Source organism: Perissodus microlepis, chromosome 7, assembly GCF_051167445.1.
Source record: "Perissodus microlepis isolate ML-2025 ecotype Zambia chromosome 7, ASM5116744v1, whole genome shotgun sequence".
In the NCBI taxonomy this organism is placed as follows: Eukaryota; Metazoa; Chordata; class Actinopteri; order Cichliformes; family Cichlidae; genus Perissodus; species Perissodus microlepis.
The window spans coordinates 56,139,353-56,164,161 of NC_140467.1; the positions used below are offsets into that span (position 1 = coordinate 56,139,353).

The 24,809-nt window shown below is 38.5% G+C and overlaps 1 protein-coding gene across 1 annotated transcript; it reads left to right on the forward strand.

The window, feature by feature from the left end:
* The first annotated feature begins 4,141 nt into the window (after positions 1-4,141).
* On the forward strand, positions 4,142-24,301 carry slc27a6 (solute carrier family 27 member 6). The gene is made up of 10 exons (XM_084936149.1): positions 4,142-4,749; positions 7,816-8,025; positions 9,478-9,636; positions 11,295-11,419; positions 13,210-13,404; positions 20,829-20,919; positions 21,018-21,216; positions 23,344-23,441; positions 23,650-23,780; positions 23,854-24,301. Exons 1-10 carry the CDS (start codon positions 4,263-4,265, stop codon positions 24,028-24,030), a joined length of 1,872 nt encoding a protein of 623 aa, XP_084792275.1. The 5' UTR covers positions 4,142-4,262; the 3' UTR covers positions 24,031-24,301.
* Positions 24,302-24,809: the final 508 nt, after the last annotated feature.

The window sequence follows — 24,809 nt, forward strand, 5'->3', positions numbered from 1 at the left end:
CAATTATAATGCCGATACTGACGTGATAAAACTGTGGGGTTGTATACTGTCAATGTAGAGTGAAATGATCTTGTGGAAACAGCAACTTTGCTTTTAATGGGATTCTGAAGTCAGTGAAAGAGTGGGTCATACATGGACAATTTCAACGGACCATTACTTTGAAAGGCAAATTGACTTGATATCACCGTGATAGTGTGCACTGTCGATCTTGAGTGAAATTATCCCGTGGAAACAGCAATTTTCATTTTTAAAACATTCTGAAAAAATTGAAAGAGTATATCACATATGGACAAATTCGACGGGCCATTAATTTGAAAGGCAAAATCAGACCAACTTGAAATTTACATGGTTTTACTGTCGGGTTGGATACTGTTGATCTAAAGTGGAATTATCCTGTGGAAACTGCATCTTTCAATTTAAGAGCATTTTGAAATCGTTAAAAGAGTATATCTTTTATGGTCAATTTGAAAAGTCTTTTATACTGGAAAGCAAAATCAGCCTGACTCAAAATTGATATGGTAACATCGTGAGGTTGTATACTGTTGATGTAAAGTGGAATTACCCTGTGGAAACTGAAATCTTCCTTTTTAGAGCATTTTGAAACCGTTAAAAGAGTAGGTCGTATATGGGCAATTTGAAAAGGCTTTTATTTTGGAAGGCAAAATCAGAATGACTTGAAATTGACATGGTAACATCGTGAGCTTGTATGCTGTTGATCTAAAGTGGAATTACCCTGTGGAAACAGAAAATTTCCTGTTTAGAGCATTCTGAAATCACTGAAAGTTAGGTAAATTATGGGCATTTTCAACAGGCCATTATTTTGGAAGGCAAAATCAGAATTACTTTAAATTGATATGGTAACATCGTGAGGTTGTATACTGTTGATCTAAAGTGAAATTATCCTGTGGAAACAGCAATTTTCATTTTTAGAGCATTGTGAAATCTTTAAAAGAGTAGGTCGTATCTTGGCAATTTGAAAAGTCTTTTATTTTGGAAGGCAAAATCAGACTGATTTGATATTAATATGGTATCACTGTGGGGTTGTATACTGTTGATCTAAAGTGGAATTATGCTGTGGAAACAGCAATTTTCCATTTTAGATCATTTTGAATTCGCTCCAAGAGTAAGTCATATATGGGCAATTTGACAAGGCCTTTATTTTGAAAAGCAAAATCAGACTGACTTGATATTGATATGGTATCACTGTGGGGCTGTATACTGTTGATCTGGAGTGGAATTACCCTGTGGAAACAGGAATTTTCCATTTTAGAGCATTTTGAAATTGTTCCAGGAGCAAGTCAGATATGGGCAGTTTTAAAATGCTTTTACTTTGGAAGGCATAATCAGACTGATTTGATATTAATATGGTATCACTGTGGGGTTGTATACTGTTGATCTAAAGTGGAATTACCCTGTGGAAACAAGAATTTTTCATTTTAGAGCATTTTGAATCGTTAGAAGATTAAGTCAAATATCGGCAATTTCAAAGGGCCATTACTATGAAAGGCAAAATCAGACTGACTTGATATTGATATGGTATTACTGTGAAAAAGACTGTGGTTGGAAAGTGTTGATATAAAGTTCAAATAGTATTTGGAAATACGAATTTTGCTTTTAAGAGCATTATGAAGTCATTGAAAGAGTAGTTCAAAAATGAAGATTCACAGGGCTTTTACTTTGAAATCCAAAATAAGATGGCCTTGATAGTGACAGGGCACAATTAGGGTACAAGGCTGTGTCATATAGATCTAACATTAGAGTTTGTAAAATAAAAAATAAAAAAAAGCCTAAATTATTTGTTATTATGTTCTTAACATATCTGTTAATTCACTCGAAGTTGGCTTTTATTTTGAAATCCGGTTTCCACATCCATTCCCGTACTACTTTGAATACACAGGGAACGTAAAACAAACTGGAGGCTGGCTTGACTGCAAGTCTCTAATTGGAGGCTGGCTTGACACAAGTCTTGTACGTGGGAAACATTGCTCCCGTGAGAACGGTATAGTGGACTTCATCGCCACTGACCCACATTTATTAGGGTGTGACACGAACTTGTGGACAGGTAACAAAACCAATTCAGTTGAGGAATATTCCTGTGTTTTACTGTCCAGCTAAGTGATCTCCTGCCTTTTATTCACAGAGTACCGAGCTGCTGCTTTGCCAGGTGGATTTCTGGCTGCGGGCAAAGGACCCGACACATCAGTGTGTTTTAAACTGGTGTAAGTCGACAGACTGACTGCTGCGGCTGTCGATTGTTTTGTTTTTTGTTTTAATTTTTTCTGTATCAGTAGGCACCACAGATATTGATTCTTTTAGTATTTAAACTCCTTTTTTATATATATATTGTCGCGAACGGTGAAGGCGCTGCAGGGAAAACAAATCCTTTTTTTGTCTTGCCGCGTTTGCATGCACAGCGGTGGGCCTGAGTGAAGACGGCACTGAAGATTTTGTTTTTTTCTATAGTGTTTTGCCCATTTGGGGTCATGTGTGAGTTGCCGTCCCTTTTTAACCTGTGTGCTATGTCGATTTGTCCTTAAACGGTTCCCCGCAGCGCTTGTCCTGTCTCACGGGCAATCACACAGTTTTATCGTTTTTAATAAGGTAAAGCTTTTTAATTGTTTTTAGGTGCCGCTGTTACACTGTTACTTTTATTTTGTATTAAAGATTAAACTCTTAACTGACTGTGCGCCTACGGCTCTGTCCTATTTTAAATGGGTACCTACCACGGGTCACATTATATTACAAGTGGGCACCAAAAATCAGGGAACAAACTAATATTAACATTTATCTCCGGTCCTAACCCAAACCAAACAACAAATTTACAATCAGAATATACCACTCCACATAGTAACATCACACCACTACTAGTTACTAGCCCAATTTAAAGTAGATTGAAACCAACAGAAGGAGAAATTCCAGAAAAGAAATGGTACAGAACTGAATCCTAGGAATACACAGGACACATGACAAGTTACAAAGGATGTAGATTAATTCAAAAAAAACATATGGAAATTATCAGTTAATAACAGAGGTGAACCTAACAAGGACAGTGCAATCATCAAGATGGAGCAGCACACACAAAAACGAAAAAAAACAAAAAAACACCCTATCATATAATTATTTCTGGTTATTTTAAATAAACAGAGTGACAAAATTTGCTTAAGCCGCTTACCTTAATACTGAGCTCTGTCTTCTTACAGTTTGAACAGATAATTTGGCCATTAGTGTGGCTTTCTACTCAATTTCCCTATTGAGCTATGCAGTTATAGATCAGAGAGGCTGTTAACATAGCCTCTTTTATCCACCTCTCACGGAGACGATTACAGTAGTTAAATTTAGTGATATCTTTTAAAAGTGGTCTTACTTAATATACCAAATAAATGATGTTTTGTTCAATATTGTGGAGTTGAGACACATGAGGCTATTTGCAGCGGAAGGTCAAAATAACTCATTGTCTTTGGTTTTCTTACTTCCCTACTACTTTCAGCTGTGCTATATCATTGCAGACAGAATGTACCAGCCGCTTCTCACTATTTACTTCCAGAATACAGTCATTCTATTATCTTTTTAAATAAGGGGTGAGGCTCAGCATGCCCTCCCACTCCTCTCCACAACAACTGTCACATGATTTCACTTCTACAAACACGCGGTCATGTTGATTTTAGTAGGCAGTCAAACAGGAAATATTTAAGTTTGCCCTTCAAAATAAAATGTGATTCGGGGCTTCTGTCTTGAACAATTTCAGGCTAAACACATTTGTCTTGATCATATTTTCCTTTTGTACTGCACAGTAGCTTTAGTTATTTAAATAACAGTTATCCTGGTTATTGGCGGTATGAATTTAGATGGAAGTTCACAAATCCTGATTAAAGATGGGGATGCCACTTGTGAACAGAGTGCTTTAATATAAAATATCTGCTGACACCAAGGTCGTACACATGCATTCAGGGCTTCCTGTCTCACAATCTTCACATGCATCTTAATTTCTTTCCATCTAACAGCATGCATGCGTGAGAGATCATTTGAAAAAGCAAACCGCCACAGGTGATGTTTTGTAAGTTAATATTAGGTCAAACGATCACCTTTTATTTTGAAGGCAGCATTTGTGATCTTCTACTCTTATGTTGCGTAAATTGACATTTCTGGACGGTCCCTGTTACGCCACTTGCCACACCGTGTTTATTACCTGGGACATTGCAGGGCGCGCAGTGGCTACCTTTCAGTGTGACATTCCTCTCCTCTCGTGGTCCTTAGCAGTGAGCATGACTCTGTGTCTGGGATGTCTGTCCGTTCTCGTGGCTCTTGCTTTATCAGTTTATGTTCTGCAAAAACTCTGCTTCCCATACTTTTGGAGAGATCTTCTTTTTCTGCAGAAAGTCGTCAGATACGGTGTGAAACTGGAGGTATTCAAGCTGACTTCCAGCGTGCGTACGGTCCTGGACAGGTTCCTCCAGCAGGTACAGCGCATCCCCGACAAACCGTTTGTAATCTACGACGGGAACGTCCACACCTACCGGGACATTGATCGGCGTAGCAATAGACTGGCAAATGTGTTCCTGGAGAAAGCCAACTTGAGGAAAGGAGACTGCGTTGCCTTGCTCATGAACAACGAGCCCGACTTTTTGTGCGTTTGGTTCGGGTTAGCGAAGGTCGGCTGCTCGGTTGCTTTCCTCAACACTAACATCAAGTCCAAGTCTCTGTTGCACTGCTTTAACTCCTGTGGAGCTAAAACTCTAATAGTTGGTTCAGGTAAAAGTCTCATTTCACTGAAGTGGTATACACCACAGTGGCTCTAGAAACAGTTTTATCTTCATGTACAGCATTCAACATTCTTTCTCGATATTTTAACATTGTGTATTGATAGTTTTCTCTCTATATATTACGCAATATCTTTTATTTTTGTCTCAAATTTATCCTTGCAATGTAGCACAGGAGCTTATTCTGCCAGTAAGCTTTGTGTGTGTTTCTATAATTAAGTTAATCCACTAGTAGGTACAAGTTCAAAATGATATATTAATGCTAAAACATAATTTCTATCGTCCATTAGTTTTAAATGGTATTTTATTTACATTTTATTACTATTTATTATTATTATTATTATTTATTATTATTATTATTATTTACTTGCTTTCCTGAACAGGGAAAAAACGTTTTAGTGGTTGACTGTAATGCTTGACTAATTTCTGCAGACTGAAATTCGGATCTAAAATGTGAATTTGTTGTGAGTTTGTTTTAAACACGTGTTTGACATATTTCCAAAATATTTGTTTTCTTCTTATTAGGAGAAGTGGTCTAATACATTTTTTAAGCACTGCAGATTTACATAAGAAGCAAATTTACACAAATAAAGTAGCAGATATTTGCCAGTATAGAAACAAACGGGTATGCTGTCCATACCTGGGTTTCTGCATCTTCAGAACCCAGGCTGGCTGTTACCAGTTTTACCACATTTTCCAGTTAGGTAAGGGTGGACACTGGGGACTGGGCAGTCTTGGCTATCTTCTCCTGACTGGCTATACCACCAGCCACAAGTAACCTGGTACCCTCCACCAGAGCTTTGTCTGTCTTTACAATGTATTCCCTGTAAAAACGGACTGAAATCAAAAACAGTCACAAGAAAAGTCATTATATGATATAGTTTATGCAAAAATATAATTATTGTTATTGTTCATGAATTTTACATTTCATTTATATACTTGCATTTCTGAACATAAAAATAGCACCTGAAGTTATGTTTGATTCATTTCTGACTACTCAAATTTTGGTATAAAAACATGAATTCAGTTTCAAGTTTTGACAAATTTGTAAAATATTTGTTTCCTTTTCTTTGTTTTTACGACAGGTGAGCTAATGAATTTGTTAAGCAGTGTAAAACACATGAGGATTTCACCTCTCAAGTACTGCGAATAATGTTTCATATTAGGCCTCTTTAAAGTTTAATTGGCCAAGTAATGAAGCCGCAACACTAAAGTGCGGATTTATTAATGGCAGATATAAGTTTTAAAACGTGCATGCAGTTTTAGTGTAATTGTAACTTTTCCCAGTTCTGATAGTCAGGCACATCTTTGACAACTTTCATGTTCTGAACTGCAGGTATCAAACCTGGCTTACTTTCACTTAGGGATGTCATGATTAATTAACTTTTCCCTTAAGTAGCCTTAAATGAAAATCATATGTACTTAATGCTACTTATGCATATTACTTGACTCAGTGTACTTAGTTACTTCCCTGAACTCACAAGTGAACCAACACCTGTGACTAACACATGAATAATAGACGACAAAATAAAATTTGATGAACTTAATAGCTCCTCATTAAAATCTTGTAACTTGCTGATCCCTTGTAAGATTATTATTAGTTTGTGTAATGTTAGCTGCAATTTAAGTATAGACCATTCCACAAATCCACAAATCTGCTTTGGGATGGAATTTATTCAGAAATTCAATGGATGGATCAAAAAAATTGGTGATAAGCAAATATATGTTTAATACAAATTAAGTTTCACTGAAAGTTTCCTGTTTGTACATTTAATTGGATTCACCATGTTGTAATCATGTGACAGATTGCTCAACCAGACAAACATGATGTTGTCAGAAATGCTGTCCTCACTACAACCGTGGTTAGTTTTTAGAGTTTACACACCCCAGTTTTTCAAGTTTTTTATTGAAAATTGTGCAGTTTAATGTCTCATTGGATTCTGAAATGAAAGCATAATACAAATAAGTAGTTGGAGTTAAAAAAAGAAATCAGAGAATCATTTATATACCAAAATGTATTCTAAACCTTTGACACATCAAAGTAGCCACCTTGTGGCAGATATAACAGCTGAGCACACCCTTGGCATGCTTTCTACAATCTCGGCATGTTTGTAGCAACACACTACTTTCTGCTGTAAAGTACTGTTCAGCTGATGCTCACTCGGGTACGGTACCACACAGTGGGTTCCAACACTTCTTTTATACAGACAGAGGGAGTTGTTAGTAATCCAGTAGCACCAGCTTTCAAGGCTTGATCAACCTCCATTGCCATAGAACAGCTTTAAATTGTGAACCCAGACTTTTTTTTGCTAGGCCCCGCCTTTGTTTTTACAGTAAAATCTTCTTATTGGAAGCATATTTGGCGATGCTTCACCATCTGCTTTGCATTTGTGTGGGAGCCCCGTCAAAAACCTGTCTATTATGCGAGCAGTGTCCAAGGATTCCTTTTTCTTTCTTTCTTTTTTTAAATTCATGACACGTAGTGTATAGGTTAAAAAAAAAAAATTACCAACTTTCTCTTATGCTGAAGAAATGGCTGCTATGCTAACATAATTACAAATTATGTTTGCAATTATTAGAAATATTGTTTTGCTTCTACGTTTTCTATAATTCTGTCTTCTGAATAATGGAATACATAGACAGCTTCACTGTGAAGAAACCATTACATGTGTGACTTAAGTCCTTTCCGTTCAGGTACCTGACAAAAACTTCCTGCAGGAATTTTAAGGTTGGTCATACAGAAAGATATTTGCAAACACTGATGCAGTTCCATTTTCACCTACAGTCACTACTTGCACTGTAGGTAAAAAAAAAAAAGGCACATAATAATCCATAAACTACAATTAAACGTTTTATTCTGTGAGATTAAGTGTCATGGTATATAATTGGCTTCCTGTTTGCAAGATGCTTCTACATCTCACTGAGAAAACACATTTGTACATGTACATTTGCGATCAAACCTTCATAAACCTACATTTCAGTTTTAGGATAAATTTAGTTTACAGGAGTAAGCAAAGTCAAGGTAACCTTTTATGATATAAGTGTCTCTATGTCTTAGACTTAGTGGAAGACCTGGATGGCATCCTAAACAGTCTGCTGCTGGACAACATCCAGGTGTGGGCAATGAGGAGCTGGACCAAACACACGGACGTGCACTCTCTGCTGGATAAGCTTGAATCTGCATCTGAGAAGCCTGTACCAGCAGCACTGCATGCTGCCACCTCCCTCAAAACTCCTACACTCTACATCTTTACGTCAGGAACAACTGGTGAGTATATATATGGTTAGAGATTGACAAGGTACAACACAAATGCTACAGCAAGGGGGAGCCAGGACGACAGGTCATGGGGGGGCTTGGTACCCAATCTCGCATCCAAGATTGGGTACCAAGCCCCAAGCGCGCTGGAAGGAGGATCGTTGAGTGCGAGAGGAACTGACCTGAGAGATAGGATCATGGCGAAGCTAACCATCTGATGTACACTACAGCAGTGAGATTCTTGACTACAAGTTGAACAGCCATGAGAAGCAGTACCCTACCTGGAGAAGGAGACTAGAGGCCAAGTTTAAGGTAGCACAGAGGGAGGTTAGCTAACTATCGAATCTGCAGAAGAAGGTGCCTAAGAAGCAGGCTGTCCATACCAGAGGCTTTGGAAATGATAAAATTCTGTTTTCATTTTTAATACAGTTTAAATTACTCATTCACACATTCTACAGTATTTGACATGGGAACTGTATTTGTGATTTACATGATCTAAAGTTGCACAACAAGTTAGTGAAAACATTGAAATGTTTGGAGCAAGAAAGCCGGTGCACACCACACACCAGACTCATCATTCCATCATCCCATGTGTGAAGGATGGTCAGGGGAACATAATAATTTGGGGATATCCATATACTGATGTTTAAAAGAGATTGGCTTATTGGAATGGCTGAGTCAGAGTAATGGTCTTAACATAAATGTGATACTGAAGAATAAACTGCTGCTTGTGTTTAAATTAGGCCAGCAATACTGGTGAACTGAAAAGATTTTGAAGGACAAATTTCCTTCTCATTGCTCAAACTGCCTGATGGATGTTTTTACTAGTTACTAAGTTTAACATTAATTTACTTTTACCAGCCTGCACTATGAAAGGTTACACAGTTTGCTTAATAAAGTACAACTATCTATGTCTAGTTTTGTCATGTTGTGTTTTTCTGTGTCACATGAACACAGAAACTGGTTCAACACAGGGTTTGTCCCATCTATACAGTGGGAACAATGATTTTTATCCCTTAAGCCATAAAAGTTGAGGTATTGCTGCCACCCTGGCGGGACACGCAGGTGGCATGGACACCCGAGTTTGTGAGTGCCATAACTCGAGAACTAGGCAATGTAGGATTTTCAACTTGACGGCATAGATGCATTTACTTACTCAGACAGTTCAAATCTCAGAAACCTCGACTTCAAGGTCAGAGGTAGGGATGGGCTTTTAAAACAGGGACAGCACAGAGTGGGAAAGGTTGAAAGGTTGGTGACTGGCATTATTGCATCTATGGTATACCCTCCTCTTTCATTATTGGACCGAGAGCTTCGTATCCCTAAAAGGTGTTCACTTCATTTATGCAGAATTCAAGCTTGAATTGTTCTTCAGATGGCCGCTTATTCAATCAAAAGCATGCTATTTGGTATTTTGTAAATGTAGCGTCCCAAATATAACGTTATGCGGTTATTTCCCCACAGGTCTTCCTAAGGCTGCAGTGATCTCTCACCTCCAGAGCCTGAAGGCAGCAGCAGGTTTTTGGGCATTTGGGGCAACTGAAGATGATGTAATTTATGTCACCTTGCCACTCTATCACAGCGCAGCATCCCTGATTGGTGTAGGTGGAACTATAGAGCTAGGTAGGTCTACAAATATCTCTGCATTGCTAATCCCTTCATGATTAGGGTCTGACAGTATAGCTATACTTGCTGTAGTAAGTATAGCTGTGAGGAAAAAAGATATGGTAATCGATGGTAATTTTGCATGTGAACTAATTTTTTTGCACAGGTTAAGATGTTTCCATGCAAATATTAGTAAATGAGCCCTATTGACATTATTGTTTAAGGATGTAAGCAAGATTTATCTTGGACTGTTTTATAATTCAAGATGATAAGATTACACAGAGACGTGTTCTTATGACACCCAGCAACTTGCTTTTGCTGCTTTTATGATTTAAGTTCCATCCTTCAGAGAGTTAATTCTATTGGCATTGAATATTGAATATTGGCTGTTTTTCAGAGCTGCAGACATTGTCTACTCAGCACAATGTAACTACCAAACTATGTAACCTCTTTGAAGACCTCATGTTTCACTTTAACAAGCAGCTTTATTTTATGCTGCAAGATTCTTAGATGGGAATATTATTGTTGTTAAGTACACTGAAAACTGTTTCTGCAGTTTGAACATAAAAGTAATCTCGTATGTTTTTGAATTCATCAGTCGGTCCATTCTCTTCTGCTTATGGAGTAATCTCGATTGTTGTTTCATAGTGTTGATGATTAACTGCTTTGCGGATCTGTTCCATCTATGCCAAAGTTAGTGATGCTGAATCCTTCACAGGCTGAGATCAACATCTTGACAAGTTCTGAAAACAATCCTTGGTAAAGCTAATGCCCTGATAGTTAATATGCACATATCCTGATCAAAGTCAACTCCAAGGTTCCTCACAGCATTACTGGAGGTCAAGGTAATGCCATGCAGACTAAGCATTGGGTTAGATCCCATATGTCTAAGATTTTTAGGGCCAAGTACAAAGAAGGAAATTATAGGTCAAAATCTGCTCTGGTTTTTCTGTTATTGAGTGGAATCAGTGGTTTGCACCTTTTGCAAACTTTCTTAAAATCAATTATGATGGGGTCTGTTGATTGTAGACTTTTATACTGAAGTCCTCAAAAGTGTTATTGGGTTGGCTAGATGTTGTGAAGGCTGGGTTTTTTTGTTGTTGTGTTTGTTTTTGTTTTTTTTCTAACCAAGCAAAGAATTGACAGTGATATCTGATTTTTGGGGGGTAAGGGTTGGGCCTATAGCCAATCCAAAAATCAGGTTAGTATATCCTTAATCTTGATGGCATTACCTTGGCCTCTAGTACCAACCTTCAGAGGGTCCAAAATGCTATGAGAATACTAACAGGGACTAGAAATAGAACTTTAATGTCTCTTACGTTAGCTTCTCTTAGCCGCCTCCATGTTAAATCCAATCAAGAACGATCAGGAACTCTGTTATTTTAAAAACCTCATAGTATCATATTATACCCACTGAACACTTGACTGTCATAATGTAGGCTTTCTTGTGGAAAGTACAATGGAATGCAGAGACTTCAGCTCTCAGGCAGCTCCCAGTTTGAATGGAGCTTCCAGTTTGCGTGTCACTACTGCATGCCACAAATTATGTTTTGTCCTTGTCTTTCTGTGGGCCAGTATAATAAAACAGAGCTTAACAGATGTATTAAAAATAGGAATCATTCTAATTTCATCCCATTACAGTGTTATTAACTGCATTGTTGTCTATTCTACCATAGGTGCAACCTTAGTCTTGAAGAAGAAGTTCTCAGCCTCTCAGTTCTGGAATGACTGCAGAAAACATGATGTTACTATTTTCCAGTATATTGGTGAACTCTGCAGGTACCTCTGCAACCAGACAAAGGTAACCTGTTGCTGGCTGGACCCACTCACTACCCTAAATTAGTTTATTCTTGTTACATTATGGTGTAAAACCATCGTCATTTGAAATTCAAACTTTTTAACAGCTCTAGATAATATAAGTATTTTTCTTTTATTATTTTTAATGGAAGTTATCATTGTAACTGCTCCACTGAGTCATTCAAGTAATACTGTTCACAACTGTGACAGAAAAATAAGCAGGACCATTGTTTACTGTTCCTGCCCTCCTTACATCATGTAGAAATGCGCACACACACAGTGTCAGGGCCAAGCTCATCCGTTCATGAATTCAAAGTCCTCTTTGTCCATGTTCTGTGTCATTTGGCTGTGTGGGTGAAAGGTTGGCCGCCACTGTCCTCATCAGTGATTGGTAAATGAAACGTGCGTACACAAGACACAAGAACCTTTTCACAAAATATGTGCTGACAAGGATGGATACTAATTACTCAATGTCCTGTTCTGCACTTTGATTATGCAAAGCAAATACCACCAGCTAAGCAAATACCATAGATGTCATCATATCGCACGGGATATTTGGCTCCAAATTCCATAGAGACTAGGACTCTAGACTAGGACCAGTTAGCTATATCCCTATTTGTATATCCTATTTATACAATTCTTAATTATTTATGGTGGTCATATTTGTGACACTTACACTGTGTTTCTACACAGTGTAAATTATAAACCTTGCAACATGCCCTAGAAATGCACATTTTAAGTAAGGAGGACAAAGTTAATAGATATAGTCCCCCAAAACATAAGTACCTGGAACATATGCACCATCATTATTAGACCATTATCTACAGCTGCTTTCAGTACCATTGATATTCATTTAGTCTTTTTCTTCAATTGAGCTTTCTGAGTTAACTTCAGTAATTACTTCCTCCTTAAAAAAATATGTAGGACTGCTTTCTTCCATTTGCGCAATATCTCTACAATTAGAAATATCCTGTCTCAGAGTGGCTGAAAAACTAGTTCATGGATTTATTACTTCTAGGCTGGACTAGTGTAATTCATTATTATTAGGTTGTCCTAAAAACTCCCTGAAAAACCTTCAGTTAATCCAAAATGCTGCAGCAAGAGTACTGACAGGGACTAGAACGAGAGAGCATATTTCTCCTATATTGGCTTCCCTTCATATATCAATAATCAGGCCCCGTCTTATCTTAATGACCTTGTAGTACCACATCACCCCTTTAGAGCACTTCACTCTCGCACTGCGGGCTTGTTGTTCCTCGAGTATTTAAAAGTAGAATGGGAGGGAGAGCCTTCAGTTTTCAGGCCCCTCTTCTGTGGAACCAGCTTCCAGTTTGGATTCAGGAGACCGACACTATCTCTACTTTTAAAATTAGGCTTAAAACATTCCTTCTTGCTAAAGCATGTAGTTAGGGCTGGATCAGGTGACCCTGAATCCTCCCTTAGTTATGCTGCAATAGGTATAGGCTGCTGGGAGATTCCCTGGGCAGATGGGCAGATGGCTGCCCCTCCCCGGAGGTTTCTTCCTGTTAAAAGGGTGTTTTTCCTTCTCACTGTTGTTGTGATTTGGCGCTGTATAAATAACATGAAATAAACTGAACATGCACTTAAACATTTCTTTAAAACACATTACATAACATAGCCTTTTCCTATTTATATGCCACCCTGTCAGTGTAATAATCAGAGACATTTATTGAGTGGAAATTATTTCCCACTAAACAGTTTTTTTAAATAAATGATTTCGTAATCCTTTCCAGAAATCTTGTGCTGATGTATTTGTATTTTTCTCTCCATCAGACAGAGCTTGATAAATTTCATAAGGTGCGGATGGGAGTGGGAAATGGGCTGCATCAGGATGTGTGGCAGGAGTTCCAAAGTCGCTTTGGGAAAATCAAAATGTGTGAAGTATATGGCTCCACTGAAGGAAACCTGTGTTTCATGAACCACATTGGCAAGATTGGATCAGTAGGCCGCTCCAACTTCTTTTACAGGGTAAGTGCATGGAAATAAGCTATTCCATGTGTGTGTGACCAAGCCTACACTCTACTCTGTAGTAAACGAGCACTACCTTGGTGTGTGCTTTCATAAGAGAAGGTAGACAAAAGTAAATGATTGTAATAAATCATGTTATAATGTCAAGTAATTTGACATGTCAGTAGAACTGCACAGATTCACTTCACCATCATAACAAAATAATTTCTTTATAAGGAATGCTCATTAAGGGAAGCTGCATTTCTAATGACATCAAGCTCTTAAATAAGTCTAAAGTCTTACTTGCTGGTCTTAAGACACTGAAACATCAAATAAAATGATTAAAAACATTTTTGTTTAATGCAAGACTAAAGACAGATTCTGCTTTGGAATTTGTCCACGATTCTTGTGTAACTGGAGCTAAAACATGTGAGTTTTATTATTCATATGTTATTATTGTCATAGTAACTATTGCGTGTAGTGGCCTAAGTCGGACCTAAGTAAATCTAATTTTTTGTGTTGTTAAGCCTCAAGGCAAATATAAAATTCTTCTTCTTGCTGCACACATTTGTACACATAAACCAAAGCCTGATTTTTATTTTAGTATTTACTCCAAATGTGTAGTGATTTATACATTTGCCTAAGAAAAAGAGCACTCAGAGTGTGTAACTCCCATTAAAGGGAAATGGCTATACTTAAATTTTGATGTTTTATATTACAAAATGCTGATGTCAGCCTGTTATGGCATTAGTTTGACATCGTAGGACACTGTATTGAAAAAATTAAAAGTGTGTTGTACAGCTCCTTTCATATAATATAAAAACTTTGCTTCAATCCTAAAAAAAAGACACAAATCTTTTTGGGGTTGTATTAGAAAAGGTATCCAGTGTATAAAATCTGCAAAATCAAACATTCAGTGCTACCCACATTTGCACCTCTTTGTGAATAAGGGAGCACCTGAAAGTTGCTTAGAGTTGTTGTAGAAATATTTCAGTGTGGAGTAAAGTACTGGATTGGCAGACAGATGGAAACTGCACCAATGTTGCTGGCTAACACTAAAGTTCTGAAATGTGTAAACAATATATTCATTTATAACCTCAGTGCTTGGCAGGGGCTAATTTAGCATTAATTACTGCATCAACGAGCAATGGCTCCAGGAGGTAAAAACTGCCGATTCCAGGTTGCTTTGATATGCCAGTGACCAGAGGAAACGGCTGAGAGGTGAAGGATTTGAGTCGAATAAACTGAGTGCGATGAGACATACTCCACAACCAGGCTAGTGGAGTATGGGAGAGACCGATGGAGACTAACCTACTAAGGAGAATGGAGTGAGAGATGGTGTCAAAAGCAGCACTCAGATCGAGGAGAATAAGAATGGAAAGTAAACCGTAGTCAGCTGCCATAAGAAGATCATTGGTTATTTTTATAAGCGTTGTTTCAGTGCTATGGGAGGGGCGAAAACCAGACTGGAACTGTTCATACAGATTATTATTAGTTAAGTATGAGTGGAGTTGTGTGGCAACTATCTTCTCAAGAATTTTTGAGAGGAATGGTAGATCGGAAATAGGACAAAAATTATCAAAGTTATTGGGATCTAGACTTTGTTTTGTTCTGGGTTTGTTTTTTGTTTGTTTTTCAATATTGGGGTGATGGCAGCAACTTTGAAGGAAGCAGGAACAGTTCCAGTAGTAAGTGAAGAATAAATGATTGCAGATATGAGGGGAAGCAAAGAGGGTAAACAGGCCTTGACCAGGTTTTGACTTACGGATGAGATCTGAAATATCAGTGACAGAGGGAAGTTGGAAAGCAGAAAAACAGTGCGATGGGAGTGGAATTGCAAAGGAAGAGCTACATGGAACAAACCAGGTCTTGGATGAGCAGGTAAAAAAATCTGGTGACCTGAAAGAAGAGTTGAACAGTGAAAATGGTGTCTTGGTTGAATCATCATTTGCACAGACCATGGTGGAGTAATAAGCAGATTTTGTTTGATTAATACACTCTTTATAATACAAAACATGATTATTAAACATTTCCTTATGAATAGTAAGACCAGTTTTCTTATTATAGAGGCGTTCAAGCCGTCGGCCTTTTGCTTTCAGAAGCCTGAGTTCAGCTGTAAACTCTCTCAGCAGGGTGCTGATTGAGGGAATGATACAGATTTGGTTTTGAGTGTGGCAACAGAGTTTAGAATATTATTGAGACTAGAGTTATAATAGGAAACCAAGTCCTCTTGGGTGAGCAGGTTATGAAAATGCAAATAAGTAGAGGAAGCAAAAGAAAGGGTATCAGGATGGATTTTCTTAAAATTCCGAAAAGAAATGGTATGAGGGTTCTTGGGCATAGAAAAGGTCATTTTGACATTGAAAGAAAGAAGCAAGTGATCAGAAATTAGCAGTTCATCAGCTTTGCAGTTGAAAGGAGTAAGTCCAGAGCAACAAACTAGGTCCAACGTATGGCCCTTAGTATGAGTAGGAAAGTTTATACGTTGTTTAAAGCCAAAACTATCGAGGCAGGATGAAAAGTCTTTGGTGAGAGGATGATCACTGTTGTCCATATGAATATTATTGTGTTCCAGGAGTATTATATTAGGGGAAACAGTAGCCATGTGAGTCAGCCAATCAGCAAAGTCACTTATAAAGACGGAATTAGACTTTGGAGGGCAGTAAATAACAGCAATAACTGTTGGAACAGGTCCTGAAAGCTGACAAACAACGGATTCAAAGGAACTGTAGACAGGTACAGACAACGACGAGACTTTCCAGTTCTCGCGATAGATTACCGCGATACCTCCACCACGGCTGGACTCACGAGGTTGGCAGGTGTAAACAAACCCAGGAGGAGTGGAGTTATTGAGCTGCGAAAAGTCATTGGGCTGTTGCCACGTCTCAGTCAAACAGAAAAAGTCAAACTTATGGCCTGTGAGGAGATTCTGGACGAAATGTCCCTTTTTGGTAAGCGAGCGGATGTTAACATTTCTTAACAATGTTCTCCACATAACCCTGTTGCTTTACCACACTTCCGCCCATTCATGAATACAATTAGCTCTATTATTTGTTGGGCAAAGATCATTTTAATAATATTGCCTTTCTAAACCACTTAAGATGATTTTAAAGCAAACAGTCAATACGTGATTAATGTTCAGACAGCTTTCATTCAAGGAGCTTTACAGAAGTACTGCATTAACTTTTTAGGAGTCACAGCCATTTACATACATTTTTAGAGGTTCAAAAATGTAGATAATGGGCTCACAGGTAGTTTCATCAGCCCCATCTACAGTTGGAGCTATGTAAGTAAAACTAAATTGAACTGAATACCCACCACCCCTGGCACCCACAGACAGAGCAGAAGGACCCATTTCAACCCAGAGGTCCAGATGCAGGGGACAGTACTGAGCCCACCAGGAGGACAGCATAGCTCCATCCAGCACAGGGCAAACCAGCACAGTTGATGGACATTTTTAACAGCTCACTGAATCAATTGCCACTATTATTCCAGTGCAAAATGTAAGTCTAAATCTAAAGTGCATGATGGTATAATTATTTCTGTGATTAAGAAAAGCAGCTTTGCACCATCTAACTTAAGAACTCTTGAAAAGATACATTTTCAAGGTCTGAAAGTCCTCTCTCAAGGCCTGATGAAACCAAGATGAACTTAACAATTTGAGAGGAACATAAAAGTACGGGCGTGGAGAGAACTACTTCATGATCTTTAACATACTGGATTACCCATGACTGCCGCTAGTATTTACTGATTTAATTCAGCTTTATTTACAAAGTCATATTATAAAGGAAAGACTACAATAATAAAGAGAAAAACCCAACAATCAAACAACCGCCTTTGTGCAAGTAGTTTAGAACCTGCTCAGGTTCAGATTCAAAACTGATTGGACAGCACTTCACAGTGCTAATAAATAATGACCAACACTGTATTGCAAAGGTAGCCCAAGGATATATTTAGGATATGGGATATTATTCAGTGTCAAGTCTGTCGCATCATCTCAACCCAGTAGAATACACAGCTTGCAGGATCAAAGGCAGCATGTCTGAGGCCAAGAGCCTGATAGGTGTTATTACACAAACTAAAAACTTGTCATACATTGAATATATCATACATGTAATACTAATGTCAGATTATTAAACAACTTCTTACATAGTTATAGTTGTACTGTAAGTCTGTTGTGACTGTGGAGAAGAATGACTAGTGAAGTTGCTTTACTGTGGCTTTGGTAGGTATTAATGCTGGCTGTTGTTAATCAGTGGACTTACATAAGAGTGGATCCATGCATTTGGCTCTAATCTCTGACTTCAGCTATTCTTAGATGTGTCCAGCTGACTTTTCATTTGACCCACAATGTTATAAAAGAAGTTGTAAAAGTGAAGTTATAAAACATATGGTTAAAAGTAGTGTCAGTTCTGTAACATGCAGTTAAAATGCATTGTTTAGATTTCTTTTGTTTGTGTACAATTATAAAAACGTTATGGAATAATGAGTGTCTATTAATATAAAGTGTATTAGATTGGACCTTCCTTATACATTTTATAACTTCCCTAATTACATTCAGTTTCTAGATCACTAAAATGCGAATAACCTTGACCATTGATCAAGGCCATGAGTACCATTCACAGAAGGTTAGGGAATGGCTGCAATCACAGCATTGTAAGATGTTGAGAGATGGTCTTTCCCTTTTCATCTGTCCCCACTCAAACCAGCTTCCCTCCATGTCCCATGTGTACATCCTCATCGTTGTAAGAGTACACTGTAGGTGTAGATGGACTGTAGAGTCCTGGCCTGACGAGTTGTCTCTTTTGTGTTGTTGGCACTAACAACCATGCTACATTAAAAGTGACTTAAATCCCCTTTCTTAACTATTCTGGTGCTCAATTTCAGCTTTAGTTTGTCATCTTGATTATACCTAAAAACATAAATACACTGAGTTGTTGGCATGTGATTGGCTGATTAGATAAGCACTTTGAGTTCTCAGGTGGGATAGAAAAGCACTATCCCAGGAACTTGTCCATTTAACATACTGTATGTGTGTTAATAAGCAGCTGAACAGATGTGTCTAATGAAGTGGCTGTAGTATGAGTATATATAAAAGGCAAATAACCATATTTGTTTTTTTATTAATTTAATATACTTTGAAAAATATAAGTCTTGAAAGTAAGTCTTTGTAGGTGGCATAGATGTCCATCTGATCACATAACTTGTTAATCAGATGTCTTGTATTAAACAAAAACAAAGACTCATGTACTTTTAGACCCATCTATAAAAGTAAATATTCTATTGAAATTATTAATAGTATCTTCAGTTATTTATCTAAAAGTGGGGAGTAGTTTATATATTTATGTATCATACCTGTTCTGTGCAAAGCCTGAAGCCACTTTTTATCAGTGAGAAACTAGGACAAACAAGATAGCGCTAGAAAACAAAACTTAAGGCTAACTAATACAGAGAACAAATGCAAAACCAGAATATGAAAATCTGTTAATTCCAATTCAATCCATTTAATCCATTTAGATACATTTGAGGTCAATTCAATAGTCAATCATTATTTTCTGTCGCTTTTCTGTCGCATCCTCACCCTCCCTGACACACGCACGCACGCACACAGAGCAGCTTACATTTGCTCAGTAAATATTAAACCTTTTGATGTGATATTCTTGAGTTTAGACATTTAAAAAACATGATTGAGGTCTTGAAGTGATTCAGAGTATGTGAGCTTTGTTATTTATTCTGAATTCTTCTGACCATAAATCTGCTTTTCTTATATTAGTCATTTTGTTTCTGTTTATTTTATAGATACTCAAAATGTTTTACACACATTTTAATTTGTCCTAAAACATTCCGTATTATCATTCTCCTTAATCTTTGGGCTGAGCACGTACGTCATCATGTTTTGCTGGCATGCAGATTAAATGTGACACTTCTGCATCTTTGTGTGATTCAGCTTTCAACAGTTCTGCACTTTGGCTTTCAGGAAAATGATTCAGTGTTTTAGCAGCTTCAGCAATTTTCCCAAATATTTCAACAATTCAGCTCAAGTCATTCAGCTTTTAGCAATTCACACTGCATTTTCTTTAGTAAATGCATTCTCTAGTTTCTTTATATTTTGCTAGGAAAATGCTAAATGTGTCCAGTTGTCAACTGAAACATATACAAACATGTAAATACAATGTACAAAGCAAAGCAGAGTTTTTACAATTCTAATGGACCTGAAGGTCAATAGTCGGCATCAACACTATTGTTCGTCAACACATCTGAAATCTCTTAGGCAAGCTTTCTTGAAATTTCTTGTAATAGTTTTCAAATTTTCAGCTAATTACTCTTGAGGATGTGTAAGTGTAGACACAACACTGGTTGTTATATGTTAGTCTGGCTCCTTAAAAACAACATATGAAGAAACAAGGGTTTATTCATACATTTTTCATAGTTTCTTTGTATCTAGTTTTCCATATTGTTTATAATTTGTATGTGAGCATTTCCTCTGTAGTTGTGAAAATCATTGGGCTAAATTGTAAGAACCAATCCATTAATTATTTAGCATTTAGTTTCATTACTTATTGGTTAACAAAAGCTTGACTGACTGACTGACTTTTGTCATTCCTTCTATACACCAACACTGTACATTACAACAAAAATACCTGCCTGGCTCTGAATACAGCTGGAAAGGTACAAGCTGCAGAATCTTGCTGTTCTGGTACAAATGCTGCAGAACCTCTTCAGAGATGTCAGGAGAGAGAACAGACCATGTTGGGGATGAGAGGGTTTCTGTAGGATTTTGTTTGCTCTGGTCAGATAGCGTTTCTGCAGAATGTCCTGGATGGGGGAAAGTGAACACATTGATCTTCTCTGCTGTCCCCACCACTCTCTACAGATTTCCAGTTTGTGGCACTGCGAGCTCCCAAGCAAACAGATATGCACATAGAAAGTGTTAAGGATAGGAGAGGGTGGGTGAGCTCTCCTCAACCGCTGCAAAGAAGTGCAGGCGATGCAGAACTCTCTTAGGAAGAGCTCTGATCTGCATCACTGAGTGTCTGTTTTCTGTACTTCCAGGAACTTGGTGCTACAGACCATTTCCACTGTTGCACTATTGTTTAGAAGTGGTGTGTGCTGGCTTTACATATTAATGTAAATGTATATGTTTAAATGCCCTTAAAGACATTTAGCATTAAGCAAATCTGTGGGCTAATTAGCTATTCTTATTGAAACTAGCACATTACTACAGTGAGTTAATGCCATCTGCTAAGATGTAGAAATTATGTATAAAGTTTTTTTGTTTGGTTTTTTTGACAGTGACTACAAAAGGTATTGATTTTTTTTTTTTCAGGACTTTAAAGCTGCTTAGATACTTCTCTCAATCCACATGGTGTTCCAGTCCTCGTAGTTGATTACTCTGTTCATCAGTTACCCACCATAACACTATTTTCTTTTGACATTTTGTGTAGCTCCTGTTTAAGTATGATTTGGTGAAGTATGACATTGTGAAAGATGAACCAGTGAAAGATCAGTATGGTTTCTGCCGGCGAGTGGACAAGGGTAAGGTTGGAATACAAATTCATTTCTTATTCTTCCCTTTTAAACGTGAACGTTTTGAACAAGTATTTGTATTGATTTTGAACTTCTGTTATTCTCAGGTGAGATGGGGCTTTTACTTTCCAAGGTCAGCGCTATTAGCCCATTCTTTGGCTACGCTGGAAGCAAGGAACTGACTGAAAAGAAGCTGATGAGAAATGTGTTTGTCAAGGGTGATGCCTACTTTAACACAGGCGATCTCATGGCGGAAGACCATGAGGGCTTCATTTTCTTTAGAGACCGAGTCGGAGACACATTCAGGTACTTAGATAAGATGTTTAAGATGTTCTTAGATTTGATTTGCATACATTTTCTATATAGACTTCTATGTAGCCTCTGGTAAAAGACCTGAGCTTGAAGGATCAAGACCATATGCTCTTGATCCTTCAAGCTCGTGTCCTTCGAGCTCGGGTCTTCTACCAGAGGCCTGGGAGCTTGAGGGTCCTGTACAGTATCTTTGTTGCTTCTACGACTACGCTCTTCTGGACAGAGATCTTGGATGTTGGTCCTGGGATCTGTTGAAGCCACTTGCCCAGCTTGGGGGTCACTGCCATTAAGTGCTCTGATTGCCACAGTGGCCTTCACGTTCCACCTCTTCTTGAGTTTCTCTCTCAGCCCTTGACACTTCTTGCGCCTCTCGAAAGTGTAGCTAGCTTATTACTCTGTATAGCTACATCTATCACTACAGCCATCTTCCTTCACCGTTTCAGTGTTGGTTAGTCATCATCAGTTTGTCTGTCTGGAATCTGTCTGGAAGTCCCACAGGATCTTAGCTCAGTCATTCTGAATGGGGGCATGTCCCATTTAGCCTTGGGACTTACTAGGCGCAGATGTTCCTGTGTATTATGCAAGCCACCTGGTTATGGCATTCCATGTATGCCCTGTCTGCTAGCATCTTGCACCCTGCTGTTAGGTGCTAGATTGTGGCATCAGTGGAGTCTTTGCACAGCTTGCAACTGCAGTCTTCCCGGGTGTGGTAGACCCCAGCCTGTATGGATCGTGTGCTCAAAGCTTGTTCCTGCGCTGCCACGATTAGTGTCTTTCAGTCCAGCTTTGTCCAGCCACTGGTAGGATTTCTGGATATCAGCCACTTGGTCTATCTGATGATGGTATATCCTCGAACAGGACAGTCAGGCCTTCAGTTAGCCAGATGCTCAGTGACTGCAGTCAGCTTTTCCATCTCAGTGATCACTGCTGCCATAATGTAGATCAGCTGCTGGTTTCAGTGATGGTCGCAGCAGGGACTGTTGGATGCTGCATGCACATCTTCTAGTAGACCTTCAAAGGGTTCTTCACATAGTTCTGGTATTTGGCCACTAGGGGTTAAGTTTTCCAGCTTAGCCGTGATCCTATTGCTCAGGTCAGCTGTTCTCGCACTCAGTGCCTTCAACACACCAGATGTACTTTTGGGCTTGGTGCCCAATCTTGAGTACTACAGCCAAAACAAATGTCCTGGCTCCCTCTTCTCATAGCATTTGTGTCGTACCTCATCATTGTCCAGTTGTGATACCAGTTGCTTCTGAATGTCGGAACACTGAGCTACCAGTTCTTTTGCCGTCAGTCTAGATGTTGGGTATTGAGGATTCCATAGGTCCCACATCCTCTTCATGTAACCACTTTTGCTGGGGTTACTTGCATAGTAGCGTTCTAACAGCTTAGAAAAAAGTGCTTGTGTGAATTAGTGAATGAGGTAAGTTGTGTAAAAAGCTTTGAGTGCTTAGAGTAGATAAGAGCTATATAAGAAGTCCATTTAACAGGCTCTGTTCTCATCCCTTGCTCACTTGTACCTGCTTTTTCCAGTAGCCCACTACTTATCTGTGTGTCCTGGTTCCTCAATTTGTGACGCGGACCTTATCAATCCAGGTGACGTCTGAGCCACTATGGCTTCAGTTATCTCTCTCTCTTGCTTCTATCATGAGGTAGGCTTGGTTTTCTTGTTCACTCGTGAACTTGAACTCCTCTGCTTGGGGCAGTAACTTTTCATTGGCCAGTGTGGTCAGTCCACTTCTTTTCTAGTTAAGACTTGAAGGCAAGCTGTAGGTCATTTGATGAAGCCACCAGAACCACATTATGAGAAAAAAGCAGATGTGAGATTTTGAGAACAGAGTGTAAATCATCCACTATTTGGCTACCTTTTTAAAAAAAAATATGAACAGAATCAGTGACAAGGCCCTGGCAACTCCTACGAAGCAAGGAAAAACAAGAGATCTGTTTACCCTTGGGAGAGACTTACCAAAGGCCCACACTTAATAAGGATTAAACAAAAAATTAAAAAAATTAAAAAGGACAGATGCCAGCAGTAACACAGGTTGTTACCATACCTGTGTAAAGCCTGGTCTGACACAGACTATGCTTCTACCAATTAATTTTTTTCCCCCCCAATTTCAGGTGGAAGGGTGAAAATGTAGCCACGACAGAGGTGACAGAGATTCTTGGGCTGGTAGATTTTATCCAAGAAGTCAACGTGTATGGAGTCCAAGTACCAGGTATCATGTCGGCATGCTTAATTAGTAATGCAGTTACTAAGACTGTGAGAACTTGCAGTATAGATGTTTTCTTTTTTTAAATATCCACAATATCTACTTCGCTAAGTGCTACATTTTTGCTGTCCTTAGCCAATTAAACACAAGCAGGATCTCCATGTGGCATCAGTGAAAAACAGTATCCCTTAACATTTATCCATGTTGTTCACAGGACACGAGGGCAGAGGAGGAATGGCATCAATCATTGTAAGACCGGGCTTCATATTTGATGGAAAGAAGCTGTTTGAGCATGTAGTGAGGGATCTACCAGGATACGCTCGTCCACTTTTCATAAGGCTTCAGGTAAAATATGTTACTAAAATCTGTTTAAACATCCTGCTACTCTGAAGTAACTCAGATTGTTTTTTCCTCTCAGGAGGTCATGGAAACGACAAGTACCTTCAAACAGCAAAAGTTCCATCTGGTGCAGAGTGGTTTCAACCCCTCAAAAGTCAGTGATCCTCTCTATGTGTTGGACTACAAGCAAAAGAGCTACATTCCTCTGACAGACATGATCTACCAGAGCATCAGTGCTGGAGAGCACAAGCTATAGAACTCACAAGTATGAGTGTGACTATACAGTTTTAAATAGTGCACAAGAGTTTGAAAATGTTTAATGAATATTAAACATCTGACACATAATATGAACCTGAATGTGTTACTATGTCACAGCAATCCAATGACTAAGCCTAATGAAATACTTCAAATGGAAAACTAGAAAAGATCTTCAGATCTTTTGGATTTGATGACACTGTAGATATTAGTAGTAATAATAAATGCAATTTTGGAAGAATTCAGACAATAAATTATACCTTTTTACATCATTCTGTGTGCAATTCTGGTCAGATTTTCCCCAATGATATCTCACTGTGACTGCACCCTCTTTTTAATGGAACTCCTCAACCGGATTTTCTGTCATAAAATGTAGAAAATGACTACTGTCATTGTTTTGGAAGCACATTTTTTGATGGATAGGATTTTTAAGCTCACTGACAAATATACTAGATTTCCTCAGCTCTTGTTTTGCCAGTTGATGTTAACGCCATAACTGCATTAACTCGGCAAACCAACGTTAACGAGTTACCGCGGATGGCCCCGTGCATGGGGCTGGACGGCGTCAACGTGTTAACGTGTTAACGAGCTAACCGCGCTAACGCGTTGACGCTGTGCAGCCCCGTCCTATTGCAGTAATCCAGAATATTCCAGAATCAACACAATGAAGTTACCTGTCTCTCTATGTCTATGCCCATACACATTTCTTCTGCATTTCTGTATAGATTAAATATCAACCTGTAGATGCCCCTGGTCATGGCCTGAACATGAACAGTCAAT